Source organism: Argiope bruennichi, chromosome 2 (assembly GCF_947563725.1).
Source record: "Argiope bruennichi chromosome 2, qqArgBrue1.1, whole genome shotgun sequence".
NCBI classification, from domain to species: domain Eukaryota; kingdom Metazoa; phylum Arthropoda; class Arachnida; order Araneae; family Araneidae; genus Argiope; species Argiope bruennichi.
The window spans coordinates 111,323,719-111,348,124 of NC_079152.1; the positions used below are offsets into that span (position 1 = coordinate 111,323,719).

Below are 24,406 nucleotides of genomic sequence, written 5' to 3' on the forward strand. Positions count from 1 at the left end.
AATTTTCTGTGTGCCTTCGGGCGAATTGGAGTAACCAGTATAAGTAGCCATATATATGTTACGACCAATGTATAATCGGCTAGCCGCATAAGTAATAGATAAATTAATTGTTTTTACTGATTATTACTAATAATAACAGAATAATAACATTAGCCATAGTATATATATCCGAGATGCAACTCAGCCACAAATATGTAACCTCAAACTCAGAATTTCATTTAGCTATTATTTACTAGATGTTAAATTGTTTATGAAAACAAATTTAGATATATATTGATTAATACAACGATATATATATTACAGGCCAAACCGATGTGCTCATGTGTAAGATTTAGGAGGTGAAATGCTGTCGGACTCATCCGTTAACATTCAGTTTTTCCCTGCTAAATTCCAAAGTTCACATTTAGGAGGGGCAGAAAGTACCACAATTTTGGGGATAAAGCACAACGAAAAGATAGATGGACACAAATAAATACATCCAAAGGGTAAAAAAAACTACTGGGAAGGATTTAAAATATGTAGTTAATATGAAAAACACTTACGTCGACAAGAAGGCAGGACCCCACTCCATTCTCCTTTGGATTCGCAGTATCTGTTGGCTCTGCCCACCAGTTCGTATCCAGGATCGCAGTGGTAAGTCACTCGGCTCGTAAAGGTGAAGATTTCTCCTTCTCGGCGAGCGTTTTTCACTTCACCCGGATCTCCGCAACTGCGAGCTGCAAGAAGAACGTTTCAAAAGCGTTAGTTAACAGCATATTAAAGTAAGGTAAAGTTTGAAATTATTTACTAACATAGGAATGGAATTATCATTTATTATGGAATGGCATTTGAATTATATAATCGTCGATTTGGGACGGACAATTTTCTTGTACAATAGATAGTCATGGCACGCGGTCAAGATCATGAGACCACCCGTCGAACCTCTTATGTTTACTTCAATATCAACAAAGTTTTCAGGAATATTAGTTATCACTAGTAAGAAATAGTCATTAATAATAATAAAAAATCGTTGTGATATTCACACTCCAATTATATAATTGCACATATAGAGACGGGCAATATTCTTGTACAATAGACATTCATGCACGACGTCAAGATCATAAAACCAATCGTTTGAGCCATTTATGTTTATTTCAACATCGACAAAGCTTTAAAAAAATAATAATAAACAGTAATAAGTAATAGTTATTGTTAATAAGAAGTCATTTTGGCATCCACACTCCAATTGTATTATTGTTCCTTTAGATACGGACATCTTCTTGTACAATAGATAGTCATACCACGCCATCAAGTTCAGAAGACCAATCGTACGAGACATTTATTTTTACCACAATATCGACAAAAGTTTCACAAGTATTAATTATGTGTAATATGTTATAGTTATTAAAATAAAAAGTCCTTTTGGCAACCGCACTCTAATTATATAATTGTATATTTGGAGACAGACAATCTTCTGGTACAATAGGCAGTCATGACATGTCGTCAAGTACATGAGACCAATCGTCTAGCCATTTATATTTACCATAATATCGGTAAAGTTTTCAAAAATATTAATTATGAGTAATAAGTAATTGTTATTAATAATAAGAAGACCTTTTGGCAACCGCACTCCAATTATATAACTGTCCATTTAGAGACAGACAATCTTCTGGTACAATAGGCAGTCATGACACGTCGTCAAGAAAATGAGACTAATCGTCGAGCCATTTATGTTTACCACAATATTGACAAAAGTTTCACAAGTATTAATTATGAGTAATATGTTATTAATAATAAGAAGACCTTTCGGCAACCTCACTCCAATTATATAATTGTGCATTTAGAGACAGACAATCTTCTGGTACAATAGGCAGTCATGACACATCGTCAAGAACATGAGACCAATCGTCGAGCCATTTATGTTTACCATAATATCGACAAAGGTTTCAAAAATATTAATTATGAGTAATAAGTAATTGTTATTAATAATAAGAAGACCTTTTGGCAACCGCACTCCAATTATATAACTGTCCATTTAGAGACAGACAATCTTCTGGTACAATAGGCAATCATGACACGCCGTCAAGAACATGAGACCAATCGTCGAGCCATTTATGTTTACCACAATATTGACAAAGCTTTCAAAAATATTAATTGGCAGCCATAAGTAATAACTGTTGTTAATAAGAAGTCGTTTTGGCATCCACACTCTTTCCTTTTGCTTTAATTAGCCTTTCATATTTATATTTAAACAGAAAAGAAATGAAAAAAGAAACATTCTGAATAACAATGAAATAAAAAATTCGCCTAATATAAAGTAACAATGTATTAATTATATTAATAGGATTTATTTCTTTTATGATAAAAAGTTTCAATTTTGAAGCCTGATTCTACAAATACATGCAGGGGAAGTAAAAAAAAATATTGAGCAATGTCACTAGCTTATCTTATGAGGAAAGTGACTTGTTTTTGTCAAAAGTACTGGACAGTCTTTTTCAATGTATTTACTTAAAGACGATTGAGATGCTTCAGTAGAAGGATAGTTCATTGCAGGAATAATCTGCATAGTGTAAATGGGCCAGTAAAAGAAACTCTGGATGCGATTTGAAAATTCCCCTAAATACATGAAAAATTCAGTTAGATTATAAATTAATAGCCGAGATGAGTTAGACATTGAAGCTTATTTTCGAATTGCTTGATCGTAATGTTCAGGTGAATCGACACTAAATCTTATATTGTATAATATCTAAAGTTCTATTTCAAACAGATTTTTTTCTTATTTTGATGTCAAATAATGTCTGTAAAGAATTAGATTAAGAACATTGCCTTTTTAACTAAAACCCTATCTCAGGCATCCTCATATCACACCACAAATGTCCGAATTTGAAAAATTAACATATCCCAGACCTACTTGGTCAACAGATTGATTTTTTTCTAATCCTACAATGACAAATTCATTCGCCCTTGAAATGACAATATAGATAGATTCCTAAGCAAGCTCCTTTTCAATTTTCTTTTTACTTTCAGATCAATTTTTCGATCAACCTGTAAATAAATGTATTTTCTCAAATAAAATCGAATGTTATTATGGTCAACTGGCATGATCTGAAAATGAATTGAAGACTGCTCCATTGAGGATTGCAATGTATTTTCGCAACTTGTTTATTTTAGCTGTTCTTGTTTTTATGCTCATATGCGTGATGTCCTTTTCAGTATTTCGTATTTTACCCCTCCACACCCTTTTAACCAGCTAATCAATCTTAAATTCCGAAGTTAGTCTAAACTAGTTCAGATAATCAAAGATGTCAGAAAATAGCACTAATAAGGTACTATTATACCTTTTGCTAACCTAAATTTCATTGTATATAAACTTATCAAGCCAGGCTTCATTTTGAGGATTCAGAGCGACACGGGAAATTTTTCTGCTGTATGGCATAAATTTACATGAAATGTTCGTATAGTAAAGGAAAAGAATTTTAGTCAGACAGTACGTTGATTATATTTGTAAGTAAATAATTAAGCTAAAAATACATCTAGATTTCCACAGCAACTGCTATTAAAATAACACCAAGCCAAAGTGAAAGTGTGTATGGTTGCACTTAGTTTCGCTACTTTTTTTTTACATGATCAGGCGGTTTCTGGCATTACGTTGATCGGTAATGCAGGAATGCATCATAATTTCGAAATATAATATTATCTTGCGTTTCATAATTACCATTTAGAATTAAGAAAACAAAGCAATAAATTGTCGTTTGCAAAGATAGAAATCTCATTAGATTTAAAAACCATCTAAGAAACAACAATAAACAAAATTGTTTTATGTGATAATTGCCAGGATCTTATAATATATATTCCGTATTATTTCCGCTAAATGTAATTTATTTAGCTATAATGAATCCTATTTTGAAATAATAGGATTGCGTTTTTACGAATCCTATTATTTCAAAATAGGATTATTTTATTTCAAAATAGGATGCGTTTTTACGAATCCTATTATTTCAAAATAGGATTATTTTATTTCAAAATAGGATTGCGTTTTTACGAATCCTATTATTTCAAAATAGGATTATTTTATTTCAAAATAGGATTGCGTTTTTACGAATCCTATTATTTCAAAATAGAATTATTTTATTTCAAAATAGGATGCGTTTTTACGAATCCTATTATTTCAAAATAGGATTATTTTATTTCAAAATAGGATGCGTTTTTACGTATCCTATTATTTCAAAATATACGAATGCGTTTTTCAGAAAGAACTCATGATTTTGAATTAATGGTTAGATAAAGAAATGATGCCTGAGCCGGTAATTTATAAACTACATTTCTGTTCAACAGCAGAGGAAAAGTTTTTGACATCCGATATATATTTGACGTGCACCAAGATACATATATGCCAAATAATTTGTGAAATTAGCTTTCGAACATGGATCCTTTTAATCACGAAGCTGAGATTTGACTACTAGACCATAATAACAATCTTGTGCAGGAGTGGACGGTTGAAGTCTGTATGAGACAATCAATTTGTATCTGTAACTTAAATGACATTTTACTATTTTAAAAAGAAGACTTCATTTTAATTTCATGATTCTATTATAAAAATTTGAAAATTAATTCATCTTTCTAATCTTTATATGGGTATAGAATTATTGCTTTTAAAATTTACAATTAATTATTACTTTGAAATTAAATTATTCAAAGATGCGATATTTCGGTACAAAGTTACACATATTTCCCAAACACCTCAGGTTTTCTAGGGATCCTTAATTGAATCGGTAGCACCTTCCCGAAACAGAAAGTGTCATCCAATTAGAAAATAATAAGTGCAAAACAGTTAAAGGGTTAAAGTAAATATATAGGAATTGCAACAAATTTTAAATTTAAATTGAAATGTTTTATGCTGTACTTTGAAAAAACTGCTTTAAGTTTTCAAATATCAAACTTCAAAACAATTCAACGCCGGTAAAAAAACAAAAACAACCTTAAATATTTTTATAATAAAACGATATTATAACATGAAATATAATACAAAGCTATAAGTAAGACGATCTTGCGAAAATAGCAAAATATAGAAAAGAATAGGAAAACTTCTAATCCAGGTGAAAGATATGGTTGTGTTGAACAAAATTCTCAAATGTTGAAACCTAGTTCTGTACGAGAGTAATATTTCTTCTAGAAGAAAGTTCCAGTCTTTTTCAGACCAGGTGTTACTCCCTCTAAATGAAAAGCAATAAGAATTCTTATAGCTCAAATAGGATGATGAAAACCATCCTTTCTTAGTAGATAGTAAAAAAGAAGTTCGCCTCATCTACCTTTCTCGCTGAGAATTCTCAACTCACTGAGGCGAACAGGAAAATGCCTGTGAGCAATTTGGACGGAATTGAAGCTCGTACATTACAGCGGGTCTTGCATTTTTTTTCCAGAGAAAATTAGAAATACTGGACATTTTTTCATTGAGAATAAAGATTGTTTGCTTATGAATGAATTTATTAAAAATTCTTTAGATCTTTTTGAAGAGTTGGTTAATACCCTAATCATTCAATTATTTATTTTAATTTTATCGAAATAGAAATGTAAGAATAGTGTCTGTATTTGTCTAAATGAGATTCGATCGTTCATTCATAGTCATAGTTGTATGATGATATTTTAGCTATGAATTATCTGTCTTTATATTATTTTTAATTACAGCAATTTAAGCTGCACACAATAAATGCATTTAATGCAATTACAATATATATATATATATATATATATATATATATATATATATATATATATACTTATAATAAAGCTCAATGTGTGTGTGTTGGCGCTCTACAGGCCAGGTCATTTGACATACAGCTACCAAATTTGGTACATGTATACCTTAGAGGTCGGGAATGTGCACCTGGGGTCCCTTTTTTTAAAATTTTAATTACAATTTTAATTATTAATTAAAAACTAACTTTCCCGCCAAAAAAATCTTCCATTTTCCCCACCGCCAACTTTTCCGCCAAAATAATCTTCCATTTTCCCCAACGCCAAATGATTTAGGCTTTAGTTCTTTTTTTCACCCAACAGTAATGAGGCTAGGGTTAAGATTTTTCGGCGGATTATTTCAAACGATTCTATCTATTTTCTTAATGTTTTATGCATTTAAAATTAAACATTGTTAATTAATCTATGTTTCAGATTCATTCTGAAGTACTTTTGAATTAAAATAACACAGAATAAAGGAAATTAAAAATGTATAATCTGCATAGCGTTACCCCAACTGGCGTAGAAAAATTCACGCATTTGCGTTACCGTAAAAGGCGAAGAAAATTCACGCATGCGCACTGTGTTCTGATTGTTGGCATGGCAACCATTAACAACGGACGATTTAAATTACTTTTAGGTTAGTTGTGTGCTTTTGTAAGTAAATTGTATTTATGTTAGTTATATATTTTTTTGTATATGCTTATAGTTTTAAATACATCGTTTTTTAAGTGGTTTTTTTTAACCTGTTTTCAATGATTTAAATTATTTTTAGGCTAATTGCATGCTTTTGTAATTAAATTGTATTTATGTTAGATATATTTTTTGATATATGCTTATGCAGTAGACTCCCGATTATCCGCGGCTGCCGGATTTCAGTTTTTTTTTTCTTTTTTTCTTATAAGCAAAGAGAAAATGTTTCCAAAGCAAGAAGCAAACACAAATGACTGATTTCTTCAAAAAGGTGTAGTTTTACAGTTATGCTTTTGTAATTACATAATACATTACAGTATTAAAACAGTACATATGTATTAATTTTTCTGTGTATCCTTGACGCCTCTCGTAAGTACAAAGGACTTTTCTGTTTTCATTAACAAAATGCATTTTAGGTGAGTTTTGAGTGATATACTAAAATATTAAGCGTTAGTTAAACATTTCCTGCTGTTTATTTTACGTTTTATTGTACATAAAACGATTTTTCAAAGTTGGAATGACTTTTTTCTCTTTTGCTATACCCGTTTTTAGCTTTTTTCGGATTATCCGCGGTGGCCGCGCCACCCAATTCCGTGGATAATCGGGAGTGTACTGTAGTTTTAAGTACATCGTTTTTTAAATAGTTTTTTTAAACCTGTTTTCGACCGATTATTTTAAACGATTCATTTTATTTTCTTAGTGTTTGATGCATTTAAAATGAAACATTGTTAATGAATCGATCCGTTCATGATGAATCTGAGAAAATTTTGTTGACAAATTCTTGAGATATTATATAAATTAAGAAAGATATTCTTTAGTGCCCATAAAGTTTAAACGCTCAGTGACTCTATTATCAGTAATCATATTATTAAAAAAATGCTTTGTTTCAGTAAAAAATATTATTATATTAATTGCAGATTAATCCTTTACACTTTAATTTAAAGCATAAATTCTACGAGGGGTAACAGAAAATTAGAGATATACATATCACGTTATGACTGAAGGCCTTTATAATATTATGAGTGAATTATATGACTATCAAAATTTGAAGTTTTAAAATATTTTGCTGAAGAATCTATTAAAGTTGGAATTGCATAAAACATTTAATTATTAAAATTTTAACGAACATTAAGATTGGCGAACCGGCTGGTCGCCAAAGGCGGCTAGTACTTATAATAAAGCTCAATGTGTGTGTGTGTGTGTGTGTTGGCGCTTTACAGGCCAGGTCATTTGACATACAGCTATCAAATTTGGTACATGTATACCTTAGAGGTCGGGAATGTGCACCTGGGGTCCCTTTTTTTGAAATTTTAATTAGAATTTTAATTATTAATTAAAAACTAACTTTCCCGCCAAAAGAATCTTCCATTTTCCCCACTGCCAACTTTTCCGCCAAAAAAATCTTCCATTATCCCCAGCGCCAAACGAGAAAGGCTTCCGTTGTTTTTTTCTCCCAACAGTAATGAGGCTAGGGTTAAAATTTTTCGGCGGATTATTTCAATCGGTTCTGCTTATTTTCTTAATGTTTGATGCATTTAAAATTAAACATTGTTAATGAATCAATCTTTCAGATTCATTCTGAAGTACTTTTGAATTAAAATAAAACAGAATAAAAGAAATTAAAAATTTCTAATCCGCATAGCGTTACCCCAACTGGCGTAGAAAAAATCACGTATTTGCGTTACGTAACCGGCGAAGAAAATTCACGCATGCGCATTCTGTTCTGATTGTTGCCATGACAACATGTATATGCTTATAGTTTTAAGTACAACGTTTTTTAAGTAGTTTTTTTAAAACCTGTTTTCAACCGTTTATTTTAAACGATTCGTTTTATTTTCTTAGTGTTTGATGCATTTAAATTTAAACATTGTTAATGAATCGATCTGCTCATAATGAATCTAAGAAAATTTTGTTGACCAACTCTTGAGATATTACATAAATTTAAAAAAATATTCTTTAGTGCCCATAAAGTTTAAACGCTGAGTGACTCTATTTTCAGTAATCAGATTATAAAAAAATGCTTTGTTTCAGTAAAAAATATTATTATATTAATTGAAGATAAATTCTTTCCACTTTAATTTAAAGCATAAATTCTACGGGTGCTGACAGAAAATGAGAGAGATACATATTACGTTATGACTGAAGGCCTTTATAATATTATGAATGAATTATATGATAATCAAAATTTGAAGTTTTAAAATATTTTGATGAAGAAGCTATTAAAGTAGAAATTGCATAAAATATTTAATTATTAAAATTTTAACGAACATTAAGATTGGCGAACCGGCTGGTCGCCAAAGGCGGCTAGTATATATATAAATTCATTTACTAATACAATGAAAAGCATTGCTGCTAACTATATTTATAATCTTACTAAACATTTATTAAAATTCAGGAAAAATGTACAAAAGTAAAATTGATATTATTGAAATGCTTATTTTTTGAAATTTTAATGTGAAGTAAAAATGTTTTTTTCGGTAATACAGGATGGTCATAAAGTCAATCCTTTATTTTAAAAACTATCTTGAAAGGACCATTGAATACGATATTGTAAATTCTTAATATGGAATAGTTGTGATTTTAACACTTTTTTAGTCAAAAAGATAACGCAGCTAATGCAGAAGTAGTGATTTTAACTTCGATTGTTATCAAAATGACATCAACGAAGGAAAAGATTTATGTGTAACTCTACACCTTGAATTTAAATCGACCATTACTATTTAATGTCAATTTGGAAGTTATATAAAGTACAGAGTATTTTCAACCCGTTATTGATACATTTTCGATAAAGACTAGTCATACAAGATGTTGATATAATTAGAATTAAAATTACAGATGGCGTGTTTAGCAGAATAGATTCAATGTTGGATAGAACTGGAATATCACCTTCAACTTTTTCAAGCTACCAAGGGGACTCACATTAAAATTTATTGACGTCAGTGGTTTTATCATAAATATATTTACACTACACCGAAATAACCAAATGCTAAGTTATGCAATAATTTCATGTTTTTTTAATTCAAAATTTTATGTTATCAGGAAAAGACTTTGTGGTCACCCTAAATTTCTTTTGTTATTGAAACAGACAAAGTTTTCAATTATTTTTTAATTTAAAATCTGATTAAAATTTTGAATTTTTTTTATAGTGAGCACCTAATTTTTATCGAAATAACTTCTTTCTAAATTTGCTAGCTCTTAGATTAGTGATCGAGATTTTTGCAGTTAGTAATATGCAGTTAGTAATGTTCCGCCTTTTTGTAGGTGTTTCGTGAAAACTCCAACCGGCTCAGTTATGTAAGCATCTAAATGTTGCGAAAAGCTTTTAAAAATAATTTCTTATCAAAAAAAAGAAAGTTTCAGTGAAACAAAATATTCAAAGAAATCAGGGAAATTGTCTTAGATCAACCATGCTTCGAAAAACCTTCCACTTCATCTTACCATCAATATGTTAATCAGATCAGAGATGTTTAGGGATCGTCATTTACCAATTAAAGGCATTAACGAACAAGTTCAAGTATAGAAAACGATGAAAGCAATAGAGAAATAACCCATGAACTTTGTAAAACATAATGCGTTTTTTTACTGTGACGGTATTATTCGTGAATGCTTGACAAAAATCCTCAAATACGGCTCCTCAGTTTCTGTATTCCCTTGATATAGTACCATGGGATTTTTTTTCATTTTTAAAATTGCCCCTTCGAAGTCACTGTTTGAGTTCATTAATTGTATAAAAGAGAATTTATCACGAATTTCGAGAAAGTTTCATAAAAAGGATCATGGGAAAAAACATCGCTAGAGACATATTACAATTGGAGATTGATTTAAAGGAAATTCAATAAAATTTGACCAATAAATTGATATTTTTTATTTTATGCCCCAGTTCCGGGTAGCTTTTGATCACATTAGTATTATTTCGCATGTATACAGTCAAATTATTAAAAGCTGTGAATTTTTAACTTGACATTATAATGGTATATGTACAAATATTGTAAGAGTATAAGCTTAATCATTTAATTATCTATCCGCTTTTTATTCCCAATAATTATACTGTGCGAACTGCTTAGTTCAACGTTACGATTGATATTTCGATATTTTAAAGATACAAGGTTTATAAATCCATGGTATATATTACACTCAGTATTCACGGCATTTTTGATTTACATATCCATGGCATACATGATTTACAATCAGTAACTAAACTAGTAATACTGGAAAGATTATTTTTAAATATTAAAGTAATGGACGATTTTTCCTTTTAACCAATTAGTTCATGCTAATATATGAAATGTAACGAAAGCTAGGCAAATTTGAGATAATTACCAAAACTGAAATAATTCTTAAATAATTCTCTCCTTAGGTAATTCTCAAAAGTATTAAAAAAATAAAAATTACATGGGCGAGAAATACATTACTAAATGAAAGAATTCGAGCAATTATACGGTTTGAAATGTGGGATTTAAATGAAAAATTTCTACATTCATACCAATAAATGTGGATACATATCCATTAATTCTTCTATCTAATCCATTATTTTTCAGACCCTAATTCATTCGCAATTTTCCAAATTCATCCTCTCTGCTAAATTGAATCCAAATCTCATAATCTCATCTAAATTGAATCATTCAAACATATTTTTTTTATGTAAAGCGAATTCGTCTAATGGACCAAGTAAAGATAGGCAATGAATGTCGTTTCATTGAATGTTAATAAAATTTAAATAGTAATAATGTTTAAACTTAAATATTTAAATCAAGTTGGATAACGATTTTTATTCTCTGCATCGTTTTTCTTTAAATATCGCTACCAATGCTTTTTGAGAGGAAATTTAATACAAAACTGGATTTCCTTTCCAAATAACTATTTTTTGAATTAAAAAGAAAGTGTTTTTATTCAAAATGTTTGAAATTTATTTATTTATAAGATAGTTAATATTCTAATTAATTGAAAGAAATTAAATAAGTTTCTCAAGGAAATTTTTAGATTTCTTTCTCAGTTCTAGTGGCGCATGTTTAGCTATTTTCATATTATTTTATACTATTCTATATTTTTGTATAATAGTAAAAAATAATATTATTTTATACAAAAATAGTTTGGACTCAAAAATTATTAAAAATTTCTATCATCATTATATTATACTTTACCAATCCAATTATATGAAATTTTAAACAGAAGAAACTGATTTCAAATAAGTAATATAGGTAATTTGTAAAATTTATAAAGAGAGGAAAAAACAAGGAGAAGGATTTTAGATTTATTAATTCATGAACTGGATATAAATAAATACAATTTTATATTTTTATTTCTTGACGTAAGGACAAACAGTCAATAATTGTCCTTTCTACAAATTTTATGTTTGGCCTCCTAAAAAAGAACGTGCTACAAGAAGACGATTACGCGTCAAGATTTGGCGAGCCCATCAAGAGTTACAGTGGGGTTGTGGTTTGATCTCAGCTTCGAGACCGAGGTTCGGCATCCAGTTCCATTATCCATAATATATAAATGAACCTGTGAATGCTAAATCTGCATTTGAACGTTAATTTCCTTGAATTAGGGGGAGGGAGGGGGTTGGGAGAGGCTATTAGATCAGGTATTATCTCGTCATTTTATAAAGGCTCAAAAGAATAAGTCCATCCTATAGTAGGTTCACATAATTTATCAATTCAGAATTTTCACAAAATTAAACTAAACTAAATCAAAAGAATGAAATGTCGAATTAGTCGGTATTGAACTGCAAACTTCGCATATGAGATCCTTTTCATAGTCTCCAAAACAAATTCTTAAAAAAAGCAGTAAATAAAACTATTATTCAATAAATATGAAATTTATAGAAGGAACTAAAAGTTTTTAAAGAACAAAACAGAGCTATTTCCCATTTAACTACAGAAAAAGCTTCTTATCTTTTTCATATTAGAAGAACTTTGGTCTAAGTTATGTATAATATATTTCATTTGATATAACAATAAAAATATTATTCTATAAATATAAAATTTTATAGAAAGACCAAAGAGATGTTATAGAAAGGCCAAAAATTTTTAAAGAACAAAACAGAATGATGGCAAATTTGACTACAGAAAAAGCTTTACATGTCCTTCATATTAGAAAAACTTTGGTTTGATTTATGTGCAATATGTTTCATTTCATATAAAACTAAATCAACCAATAAAACTATTAGTCAATAAATATAAAATTTATAGAAATACCAGAAAGTTTTTAAAATAAAAAGCTACAAATAAAGCTATCAAAAAAACTCTGATTACATCTTTTTCATATTAGAAGAACTTTTGTTTGATTTATTGTATAATATATTTTATTTCATATAACATTCTACACACATTCAAACCACTCATCGTACTTCCAAAGAGAAGTTATTTAAGTACTATCCTTTCTTAAATAATTTTCGCACTATTTCTGAATTAACTTTGGCATTTCAAATAAACTATTACTACATGCATTCATTAGTTCCAATGTGTTAAAGTGCATGCGTTTCCAAAGACTTTCTACAATACAATGGAAACGATGTCTTTTAGCAGGGTAAACCGAATGTTTCCGACTGCGACGCCGTAAATTAACATGCAACTCGCGATAAATCCCATTACCAGGGCGCTGCAGAATCTTTTCCGAATGGGTGAGAGGGTTTTGCAAAATGCAAATGCTGATATTTTCACATCAGGCCCGAGACAGCCTGATTCCATAATGAAGAGATTTTGCTTCATTATCTCCATCCTTACGAAACGAAGAGCGATTTATTATAGGCTTAAGAAGTCGGAAATAATGAAAATTCATTACGCATTTCCCTTTCCTCACTTTGTAGTAATCACCCTATGACATTAATTTATCATTATTAAGAGTGTTTAACGTGCCTTTTCGCGAGTGCCTCTAAGTATTTAATAAGAAGAGAACGGTCGGTTAACTGTGATTGCAACTTTGAGCTTGTGAAATCGTTAATTAATCAAGGCGGCATTTTGCATATTCATATTTGAGTTCTGCGACCAGGAGACCTTCAATAGAATCGTTCTTTTCTAGTCTTTGATCTACACAATAAAGGAATATTCTGACAGATCTTTCCTTTTAATAAGGGAATGTGGCTGAAATACCATTAAAGAATTTCATTAACGCGACAGTTTCGTGAAAGTAATCACATCATTTTCATAACTGCTTTAAAGACTCCTAACTTAATATTGGTGGTTGTCTCTTGCTATAATAGATTATATCTGTCAAATCACAAAACTGTAAGACTTCTGATGAAATCAGAAGTTTTAACGTCATCGCAGTTTTTTATAACTTTTAGATTAGTTTATTCACAATAACGTTATTCAATATTAGATTCATTAGTTTATTTAAATTAATGCTCCATTCTGAAGCTACTTTTATTCTGGGCGTTTCATATATTTTGTTTCTCATGTCAGGTGTTTATTACTTCTTTCAATTTCACATTGCTAAGGGATTCGTATTTTAAACTCTACCATTTTCTTCCTTTAAATTTTTTTTAGCAGTTTAATGTCTGCTTTAACGAATAACGCTATTTTTTTTAATCTCAAAAAAGCTTGAAATTTCAGTAAGTCACTCACTTCAGTTTTCACTTGAAAGAAATTTCAGTAAAACAAATGTTTTTAAACAACCAATTCTATTAGAAAATAGTTCTAAGTGAATATAATTATTTATATTGTTTATTTTTTGCAATTATTCAGTTTAATTTATTTTTTGTATTTCTTGCACTCATCTATATAGATTTATTTAATCTTTTTTGAAAAAAAAAATGTCTAGTGAAAGATTAAAATAAAACAACCACTGATTTTATCTCGTTTAAAATAAAGATTTTTTTTTATTATTCTAATTTTATTATTTTATACCTGAATCTAAGTAACAATTAACATTATATTTAGTAAAAATATAAGTTTATTAAATTCACATTCTGCAAGTGCATGTTTATGAAATTCGAAGAAATACACTAAGAACAGTTCCCTCCCCTCCTTTAAAAAAACCCCTTTTTTCTCTGTAATTTGAATGGAAACAAACTTTGTGATTCTCATATTTATAACAATGATTGCACAAAAATCTTAAATCTGATTTCCTAACAGTAAATTTTATCAAAATGATATCTCAGTAACAATATAATAATAAAAGGAAGCTGTGCTTGTTTCTACAGTGGCTTCTGCATAATAGACCTTTGGATTTATAGCAACCGAAATCATTTTTAAAAGAATTTTCTTGGATTCTCAGGAAGGGATAAATGTTATGATAGTTTTTTTTCTAATATCTAGACATCTTTTAATGATGGAAAAATATTTAATGGTTGCTTCAAAATCGATTCTTTTATTCAAATTCATTAAAAACATTTCTGTTCTACATCCTATAAAGTTATATATATATATATATATATATATATATATATATATATATATATATATATATATATATATATATATATATATATATATATATATATATATATATTCCTGCGTGCTGTTCTTTTACGGAATGCCACCACCCATATCGTTAGATAGATAACTGTCGAATTGAACAGAGCCATTTTAAAAATTCGAAATAGTACATGAAGACCATTATTTTAATATTTTAAATAGACTTTTAATAAAATAGAAAATTTCTTTAGTTATAATATCATTTTATATTCATATCAAAAAAGCACCAAAATTTTTTTTACAAAAATTCTATCCTCTATTAATAATAAATGGGAATATATGTGTGTTAATTCTCTAAAGGACTTCTTGATATTAGCTACAAAATCTGGCACAAATATGCATTATAGAGTAAATATGGGTACCTCCAACAGATTAAAAAAATTAATTAGAATTTTTATTCATTGAAAATTATGCGAAGTTTGGCATTTTCCATGATAATTCGCGAATATTTTACCAAACAATGCTAATTTTTATATTATATTAAACTTTAAAAAAATATATATAAAAATAAATATATGTATATATATATATATCTCTTTAATGAAATGAATGTAGCTGTGGAAACTGTACCTGAATTTTAGCGTTTTGAAATACATTTTTTTGTAAAGTTTTCAACAGTTTATTTCATTGTTATAATAAAATTCGAATCGTTTTTATTCATTCATTTTATGAAATATTTGATTGCGTTATTTCTTCTATTGATTAATGATAAGAAAGAAAGATTGTGTTTATAACCCCGCAGTTAACATAAGAAAATAAAGGGAGAAATTGCATTACAGCAATTTCAATGATTAAGATAATCGAGGCACTTAAGCTTTAATAACACTATGATGTCCTGTGAATCTACTTTATAAAAAAGATTAATGTAGCCAATGGGGATCAGACTAAGCCATATATTTTAAATCACGATTTCAAAATTTAAAATTAAGTTATTTATATAACAGATTTAAATGAAATTAAAAATAACTAGTATTCCTGGCAAACCAACTTCTCACCAAAGACGGCAAGTTACAATGAAAGCAAACACAATTAATTGTTTTAAAACAGTTTTAAGGATGTATTTTCATGACACCTTGCTCCTATACTGCCTATAAATAAAGTACAAGTCATATGTTTCAGACATCCCTTTGTTCTGTGAAGGATGATAAACCGTCCCATAATCCTCCACTTCAGGGCAATTGATTCTGTCAAACGCAAACCTTTGCTATGAAGAGGGATCAACTCAGAATGCCATCTGCAAAAGGAGGGGCAGACCACTAAGCTTCTTCGTCAGCATCAGTCACTGAAGTGTCCGATTTCAGCAGAATAATCTTTGAAAGATAAATACTTCCAGGACCTATACAGATATGTTTCTTTCTATCTTACACTTCTCCAAACCCGGAGGTTTACCTTGAAGTATAATCAGATATAGGCAGAAAGGAAACATTTTTAACTTTGAATTTATAGTGATTTTTTTTAGAAATATTTTTTAAATAACTGTTATATATTTCAAAATAATATAGATAAAAAAATATTTTTAATGATATTTCCTATAAAATCTTTAAAATCTTAAGGTATCAGATTAGGTTGAAAACATGAATTTGGTTGAAAATTCTCATTTGTTTTACAGTTTCAAAAAGTAGGTACGTTTTTCTATTTCCAGAGATATCTTTATTCTGTCTCTGTGTTAATTAGAAGCTAAGTTGTAACAAACTATTGACATGTAAATAATGCTTATTTATAAGCATTTAAAAACTTTAAATGCATTTTCTGAGGAACAAGTTTTTTCATAATTCTACAATACGAGTATTATCATATCTCAAAAAAAAAAATCAAAATATTTTAATGAAATGTACAATTAGTGCTAGTTATGAAACGAAAAATGTTTATTCATTTGGTGTTGAATGTTTTTGGGTGGATACATGATTGTTTAGTGTAATTGTTGTTGAAAAAAATCCAAAATTTCATAGATATTTTCATAATTTCATATATTACACACAAAATTTTTCTTTTTGAGTATAATTCTTAGATATATAGTTAGATTCTTAGTTACACTCTTAGATTTGTTACACATGTAATATTACAAAACTGGAAATTTTTTTCCCGCTAATACAATTACACTTTTTGTAAATCAATGATAAAATTTGCCCCAAAATATGCAACTGATGAAAAATTCCATTATTTAAGCTTTTAATTGGTTGTAATATATTTTAAAAAATTATTTTTTACATAAATTTTTATACCATATTTTTTTTTTCTATAATATAATGCAACTCATTTTCGTAGCTTCACTTCTTTTTTATGGTTCATTTGAAATTAAAGAATGAAGCTTTCGTTGATTCATTTAAATTATATTAAATCTTTTTTGTATGGAATGGAAAGAGATTTTAAGAATCATCTTTCCCATTTCATTTGATGGATATAGTTATTAGCTAGGACCTTAAATCCACCTTTACATTTGCTGAAAGATAATATTCTCGACATCTAATGTAGTATTATTTTGTTATATGTCCTAATTAGCTTAAATATATGTTTCATAATTAATTAAATAATATACGTTAGAACTATGCATATTTAAAATAAAAAAAGTAATATTCACTAAATATCATTTTGCATGAAGGTATTCTGCTTATAACTTTTTAATGTGATTTAAAGATCTAAAACATTAGCTTCCTTAGATTTAATGTATCCATTGCTAAACGACATTCGAAACCAAACCAGTTTCATGCTACCTATGCATCAAAATTCTATTTCCAATTAATTAATATTGTTTTTCATTAATAACCGTATTAAACTTTCTATGCACAGTACTTTTGTATTTTTGTATTCGTTTTTGGGTCTTCTACAATAATTAATGTTTGAAACTTATATATAAAAAAAACAACTCTTTACAACATTTTTGGAAGTCATAATTAAATTAATACTGTTAAATAGATGCCCCAATTAGCTGCTTGGTTGAGCCGATGGCTAATTAATATTAAATATTATTTGGAAGAAATGTTTAGGATTCTAGGTACATAAACTGTCAGTTTTTTAATTAAATGTGTTCTTTATATATACGTTTAATTTAAAAAAATATCTTTGGAAACATTATTTGGTTTTTAAAAGATTGAAATTTAGTTTTAAGTACTTATTCGTATTTTATGTATTTGATATGTACAGGTACACATTTTTGAATGCACTTCGTAAGTATTGAAATATAATAATAGACACCAGTTTTTTTATAAATAGAACTGTATATATTCTGGTAGTATGTGTTAGCTTTATTAAAGTTCTGAAGTTCTTGGATTTTTTTTCAAAAGCGTAAAATATCTGACCTCTTAGATTTTCAAAGAGGCCGAATTGTAGTAGCCCTAAAGAACATCCCAACTTTCAGCGTTTCTAGAGGTACGGTGTCTAAAATTATGACGCATACACACAGAAGGGCAAGACAAGCTCGGCAAAGCAAAATAGTGGGTGGAAAGAGAAGCTCAGTGAAAGCGACCGACGGATATTGAAGCGGATTGTAATGTCTAAAAAGCGAACAACTACAGCAAAAGTGACCGCAGAGCTCAATACCCACCTGGATTCCCCAGTGTCAGTGATTACAGTTAGAAGGCACATTCATAAACAGAGCATTCATGGCAGAGCAGCATTTCCCAAGCCACTTGTCTTAGATGTCAATGGTGACAGTGTCTACAGTGGTGTCACACTCACAAAACCTGGTCGATTGATAAGTGAAAGAAAGTAATATTGTCTGACGAATCGCGTTTCACACTTTTCCCTACAAGAGGACGGATGCACGTTTGGAGTACACCAGCATAAGCGTATGATTGCGATTGTCTCCTTCCAACTGTGAAGCATGGAGGTGGATCTGTCATGATATGGGCAGCCATGCCGTAGTTTTCTGCTGGACCAACCATAACCCTGAAAGGAAGGATCACTGGGGAGAAGTATAAAGAAATTTTAGCTGACCAGGTCCATCCTATGATGCAAACTTTGTTTCCTGCAAGAGATGGAATTTTACAGGATGATAATTCAACTATCCATACAGCTAGACTTGTCCAATCATTGTTTGATGGACACGTGGTTGAAGTTGAGTATATGCCTTGGCCCGCACAGTCACCCGACCTCAATATAATTGAACCGTTACGGTCTATTTTAGAGCTTCAATACGGAATCGATATCCTCCATCGGCATCTCTCCCAGAACCTTCATAATATCTCCAGCAAGAATGGTACAATATTTCTCTAAACACTATTCAACACTTGTATGAACCAATTCCTAGGCAAATCCAAGCTATATTACATATCAAAGGCGGTCCTACACCATACTAATAAAGGATTCTTTATAAATCTAATGTGTTTCCATTATTTTGACAACCATCTGTATATTGATCTTTCGTATATAGTAAGATTTGAGGCTATTGTTTAGTCCTTTGATCTTTCTTCGTATATTTGTATTTTATTGTTTCTTCTCATTATTTAATATATTGCTAATATAATATTTGTTGCTAATTTTAAAAATATGTATTTTTCTCCATTCTGTAAACATTTTACATCACATGGGAAAGTTGAAAAAAGCTGGATAGTAAAAAAAACATTTTAGACTATATCTAACTGCTTATATGTATTTAATACTGTAAACTTCTCTATCTAATTAAGTTTTTGTAGAACTTTATTTTCCAGTTTTTCACGTAATTTAAATCACACAGCGTAATAAATTCATAAGAGAATGTTTGCATGCCCTAATTTAAGCAATTTTTTTGTTCAAATTTGGCCAGAAACCAGAAAATATTCTAAAGCAGATGCAAATGAGGTGTAAACATTCCCATTATCTTCTTCAAGAGTTTTCGTAGTAAGAATTTAGATTTAATTTTTTTTAAAACTCAGAGCTTCTCTCTACCTTTTAACGCTCTGAGTTTAATTTATTTAATCATTTAGCTATTGTTCTTTGTTGCAAAAATAAGCTTAATATGTATAAGGATTGATATATATAAGACTTAAATAATTTTAATGAATATACCTACAAATAATTTTTAATACATTGCATCTAGCAAACAGTTACGGTTTAGGAAGGTATACTTAAAAAAAGGACCTCATTATGATAAGAGATATAATCTTTGAGAAAACTATTTGTAAATCACATTTCCTGATGTTGGCTCAAAGTATTAAAGTGAATTTGTATTTAGATTTGAACAATAAAAAAAATTAGCGCGAAATGGAATGAAAATTGATTTATATTATTTATTTTGCTACTAATACAACATGAGAAATACCGAAATAAGTACGAAGGATTTATAATTTCTTGAATTGTGCTGTATTCTATTCCCAAATGAGAGATATTACAAAAATATTAAATTTTATTTTGCATTACAATCCATAAGTGCAGTTATAACGCACTTGGCTTATCTTACAAATGCTTTTTTCTCAGAAAACCTCTCTTGCTTCATTTTTAATAAATTAACACTTAAATCTTACTCATATTAACAGCATATTGACTTAAAAATTATTTTTTATTAATTTTGATTTAATCTAATAATTAAAAACATAAATTCATATTAAAAATTATTAAATTCATAGTTTTGACACAACTACTTGGAAATAAAGTCCTTGGATTTTATAATTTACACCAACTTCTTTTCTATATGTATAATGTTATTTCGTATGAGCATAGTGATAAAATGATTATGTAGTTACATTATGAAATTATGCTTTTTCACTCTAGAAATATATATAACTTTATTCCTTTATTAAAAAAATTCCTATTTTATTGAATAACTTTTACTCCTATTGCCACATTGTTACTAATTTTTTTTAAGATGATACCTCTTTGACCTTTTGTCTTATAACATATAGTCAATTTAATGACTCTTGCCCCAGAAAATATAAAACCAAACCAAATCCGTCAAATGAAAAATTTGATTTAAACTTTCAATTTATTATTATTATGATTTAAAATTATCAGAAATTTCATCAGAGAATTTATTTAGAATGTTTAATCTAAATTATCTTTTGGAATGAAAGATGTAAAAGATAATTCATCAACCTTTTAAATCTTTTCTTTTCTCTCTCTTTTAAAGATTTTTTCTCTTTTTTTAAATGTATGTAAAAACAAGAATATTTGTTTTAAGTTTTATTATAACGAGATTATTATGTTTTAAATGAAAAGTAATTGACTATCATGTCATTCTTATCTTATCGTACTTTATCGATCATTCTTCAATGGCAGCATTTTTTCGGGGGGGGGGCGACGATTGTTCTTATTGTTATATTTCTAACTAGTGGAACTTGTAACTTTGATTGATTATTAAATGAAATGCTGAATAGACATCTATTAAAGTTATATATAGAAAAAGATGTTTTTTTAATAAAATACATTAAATTTTTTAAAAAATTGATAAAAAGTTAAAAATTTATGTTATTTAAAAATTCTAAAACAGTATTGCCTTTCCAACTTCATTCATGCAATTAGTTTTGAAAGTTAGGACAGTTAACAATAAGAAATTTAATAATAAAGCTTTTAATGCGCCGTATTTAAATTTAAAAATGTTTTTAATTTTAATAATTTTTTATATTTTAATTTATAATCCATTATTATTATTATTGTAAATTTGTGAAATCAATGTTTCCCCCAAATTCACTATCAGAAGGTACGCAATGAACGGACTCAAATTTTAATTAAGTTAAGCAAATAACTAATAATTAAGCTCAAAAATGATACATTTGTGTATTTTCTTAGAGTAAACACAAGGGTTAAAACTCGAAAATTCCAATATACAAATAAGTGAGTGAAAAAAATCAATTACAAAATTTCATATAACGAATATAAACAAAAGTAAAAACAAATAAAAAATGTGCAAAAAGCTAGATAAACATTCAATAAACATAATAATAACACCTGCAATTAAACTCTGATGAATGAAAAATCTATTTATGATTTTTGATAAACATTCTATTAGATGTTTTTTAGTTTTAACATTGCTTTGCAAGATAGTAATTTGCATGAAAAGTTGCAAACCTTCGAAACGAATCGAAAGAGAAGAGGATTAAAAATTTGTGGATAATGGTCTTTATTTCTAACGGGTATACAAAATTTCATAGGAAATTAGTTTCAATTGACGTTTGAAGGGATTGCCGATTTGAGAGGAGTGCTTGAACTCGGGGTTCTTAACATCCGGACATAACGGGTGAATAGGATAAATCGCATAGCAATGAGAATCCTTAGTAATTGATAGGATTGTTTATTGGCATTGTTTATAATTCAGTATTTTGTATTTTAAATCGTGCAAAAATGTTTTATTCGGATAATATATTCTGAACTTATCATTGAAAAACATGAAATTACGAAATGAATAAAATAACTGTAACAAAACAATTGAATTTCTATAAATTTGTTGAAATTTGTGGAAACGGTGATTTTAGAGGATGCCAGTGGGGAAAAAAAATCTAAATAAAAGGAACATACAATGGGAATATTCTCCCCTCAATTTTCTCGTATATTAACATAAAATGAAGTGATACATAGTGAAGAGATCCAACTATTTATATAGAATGCCGTTTTAATACTTGTCACGGATTTATAATTTAAATGACAATCATGGTCTAAATTTCATGCATCTTAATTGCTAAATTTTTGAATCGTCGAATTTACCTTCATGAAAAATATGCAGATTGAAATATGACAAATCCATTTAGTCCAATTACTTTGTTCACATGGCCTGGATATAAAAGGTTAAACGCCGTCGATAAATTTGGTCCAAAATTCGATACTGTTACAGAAAATCCAAACTCGAATCGTGGATAAAATGGCCGAAAACAAGAGCTTTAGTAACGAATAAAGACGCTATATTATACACGAATCACAATAGCAAAACACAGTCAAACGGTATAAAAGAGCATTTACAGTGATTAGCAGAATGAAAATAGTAGGCTGCTACAACACGAAATGCTCAGAGCGAGTTAGAAACTTTTTTTTTTTTTGATTCTATTACATTTTGAGCTCAACTTGATTGACTTCTCAGCTCTGTCTCCTGGTTTTTTACATGGTTGGAACACGGTAACGGAATGTAGTAAAGGCTGTCGTGTCCCAAAAAAATAACGCAAGATTTGTATTTGCCACCATTCGTGCAGTAAAGTGTTGGCAACCGTATTAAAAAACCAATTGACAGTTGATAGTTTAGGGTTAGTAAAAATGGAGCGTTATAGTATAGAACAACGTGTTTTCATTGTTGAACAATACTTCAAAAATAATGAAAGTCTGGCTGCCACAGTTCGAAAATTTGAAAATTGGCTACCAAGATTGAGTGATTTAATACCATTGGATTTCTTTTCATGGGGTTATTTGAAGTCAAAAGTCTATACCAACAAGCCCACAAGGAAATTAAAAGCTGTATCAACGAAATTTAGCCATATTTATGCAAAATGGTCATGGGAAAATTTCGAACAAAAAGAGTGAGCATGTATCAAACAAAGTAGTGGAGGCCATTTGCCCTATGTGTTATTCCATATACAACCCTATCCTGTGTACTTTACGGCTCAATAAAAATATAACAATTTTTTTTTTATTTTATTCAAATCTTGCATTAACATGTTGTTCCATTGTGTGACGCTTCATTTTTACTAACCCTGACCTATCAGCTATCAAGTGTTTTTTTAAATAGGAATGCCAACATTGTACTGCAAGAATGGTGGCAAATTCAAATCTTGCGTTCATTTTGGAACACCTTTTATAAAACACCTTTTATGAGATATTATTAATATCCCTGAGTAATCTGATTTGTATCCAAATTCGTCGCGAAGTTGCCGAAATGCTTGCTAAGCGTGTCACCTGTTCTCGGTCATTGAATCGGCATTCGTTGAGTCGTAATTACTATGTTATCTCTTTCCTTAAATTCTACTGTAAATTATTTCTTACCAAGAACTGGCAAAGAAAAATTTACTGATAAGGAAGCAAAATGACAAATTTTTTCAATACAGATTTGAATACATTGATGAATCATATATATGATAAATTTATGATAAAATCATATCATAGATTTCATCTATCTAGTTTTTGCATTTGCAGAATTATAACATTAACACAAACATGGAAATACAGACAGACTTCCTATAGATAGGATTTTCCCAAAATTTGATAGGAATCCAAATTTTTGTCGAAAGCATGCCCACTTTCAATATTCTAAAACTTAGAATCCAAAATAATAGTATTTTAATAACATTTACCATGATGTCCTTTATATAATTTTAAATTAGTTCCGATGCGTAATAATTATTAAGTTGTTTGATGGGACTTTTTAAAATAACATTTTCAAGTCAAATCTTGTAATCGATTCCATTATGCAATCTTTACTCTGACAAGATTTTTCTTGCTTATGTTTATCCGAATAACATTTAATTTTCTCGGAAGATTTTCAGGAATATGACTGTGCCTAATGGAATGGATGCAGATGAGATAAAAAGAACAAGAGTCGCATTCCTTTTGGATGTCTGGCACTATATGCCTTTATTTAATTTAGCAGAAACATAATAGAGCAGCAAAAAGATAGAAAAATAATTCTTTTGAGGATCAAAGAGAAATTATGTTTTAGTTAATATAAAAATTTATACCTTTTCTAATTAGTA

The 24,406-nt window shown here is 29.0% G+C and overlaps 1 protein-coding gene across 1 annotated transcript in view; it reads right to left on the minus strand.

Annotated features, from left to right (window-relative positions):
* Positions 1-24,406, minus strand: part of LOC129989419 (sushi, von Willebrand factor type A, EGF and pentraxin domain-containing protein 1-like) — a 520,410-nt gene that overhangs the window by 97,036 nt on the left and 398,968 nt on the right. The window contains exon 5 of the mRNA XM_056097956.1: positions 543-716. Coding sequence (XP_055953931.1) covers positions 543-716 — 174 coding nt within the window. The remainder of the gene's footprint in view (positions 1-542; positions 717-24,406) is intronic.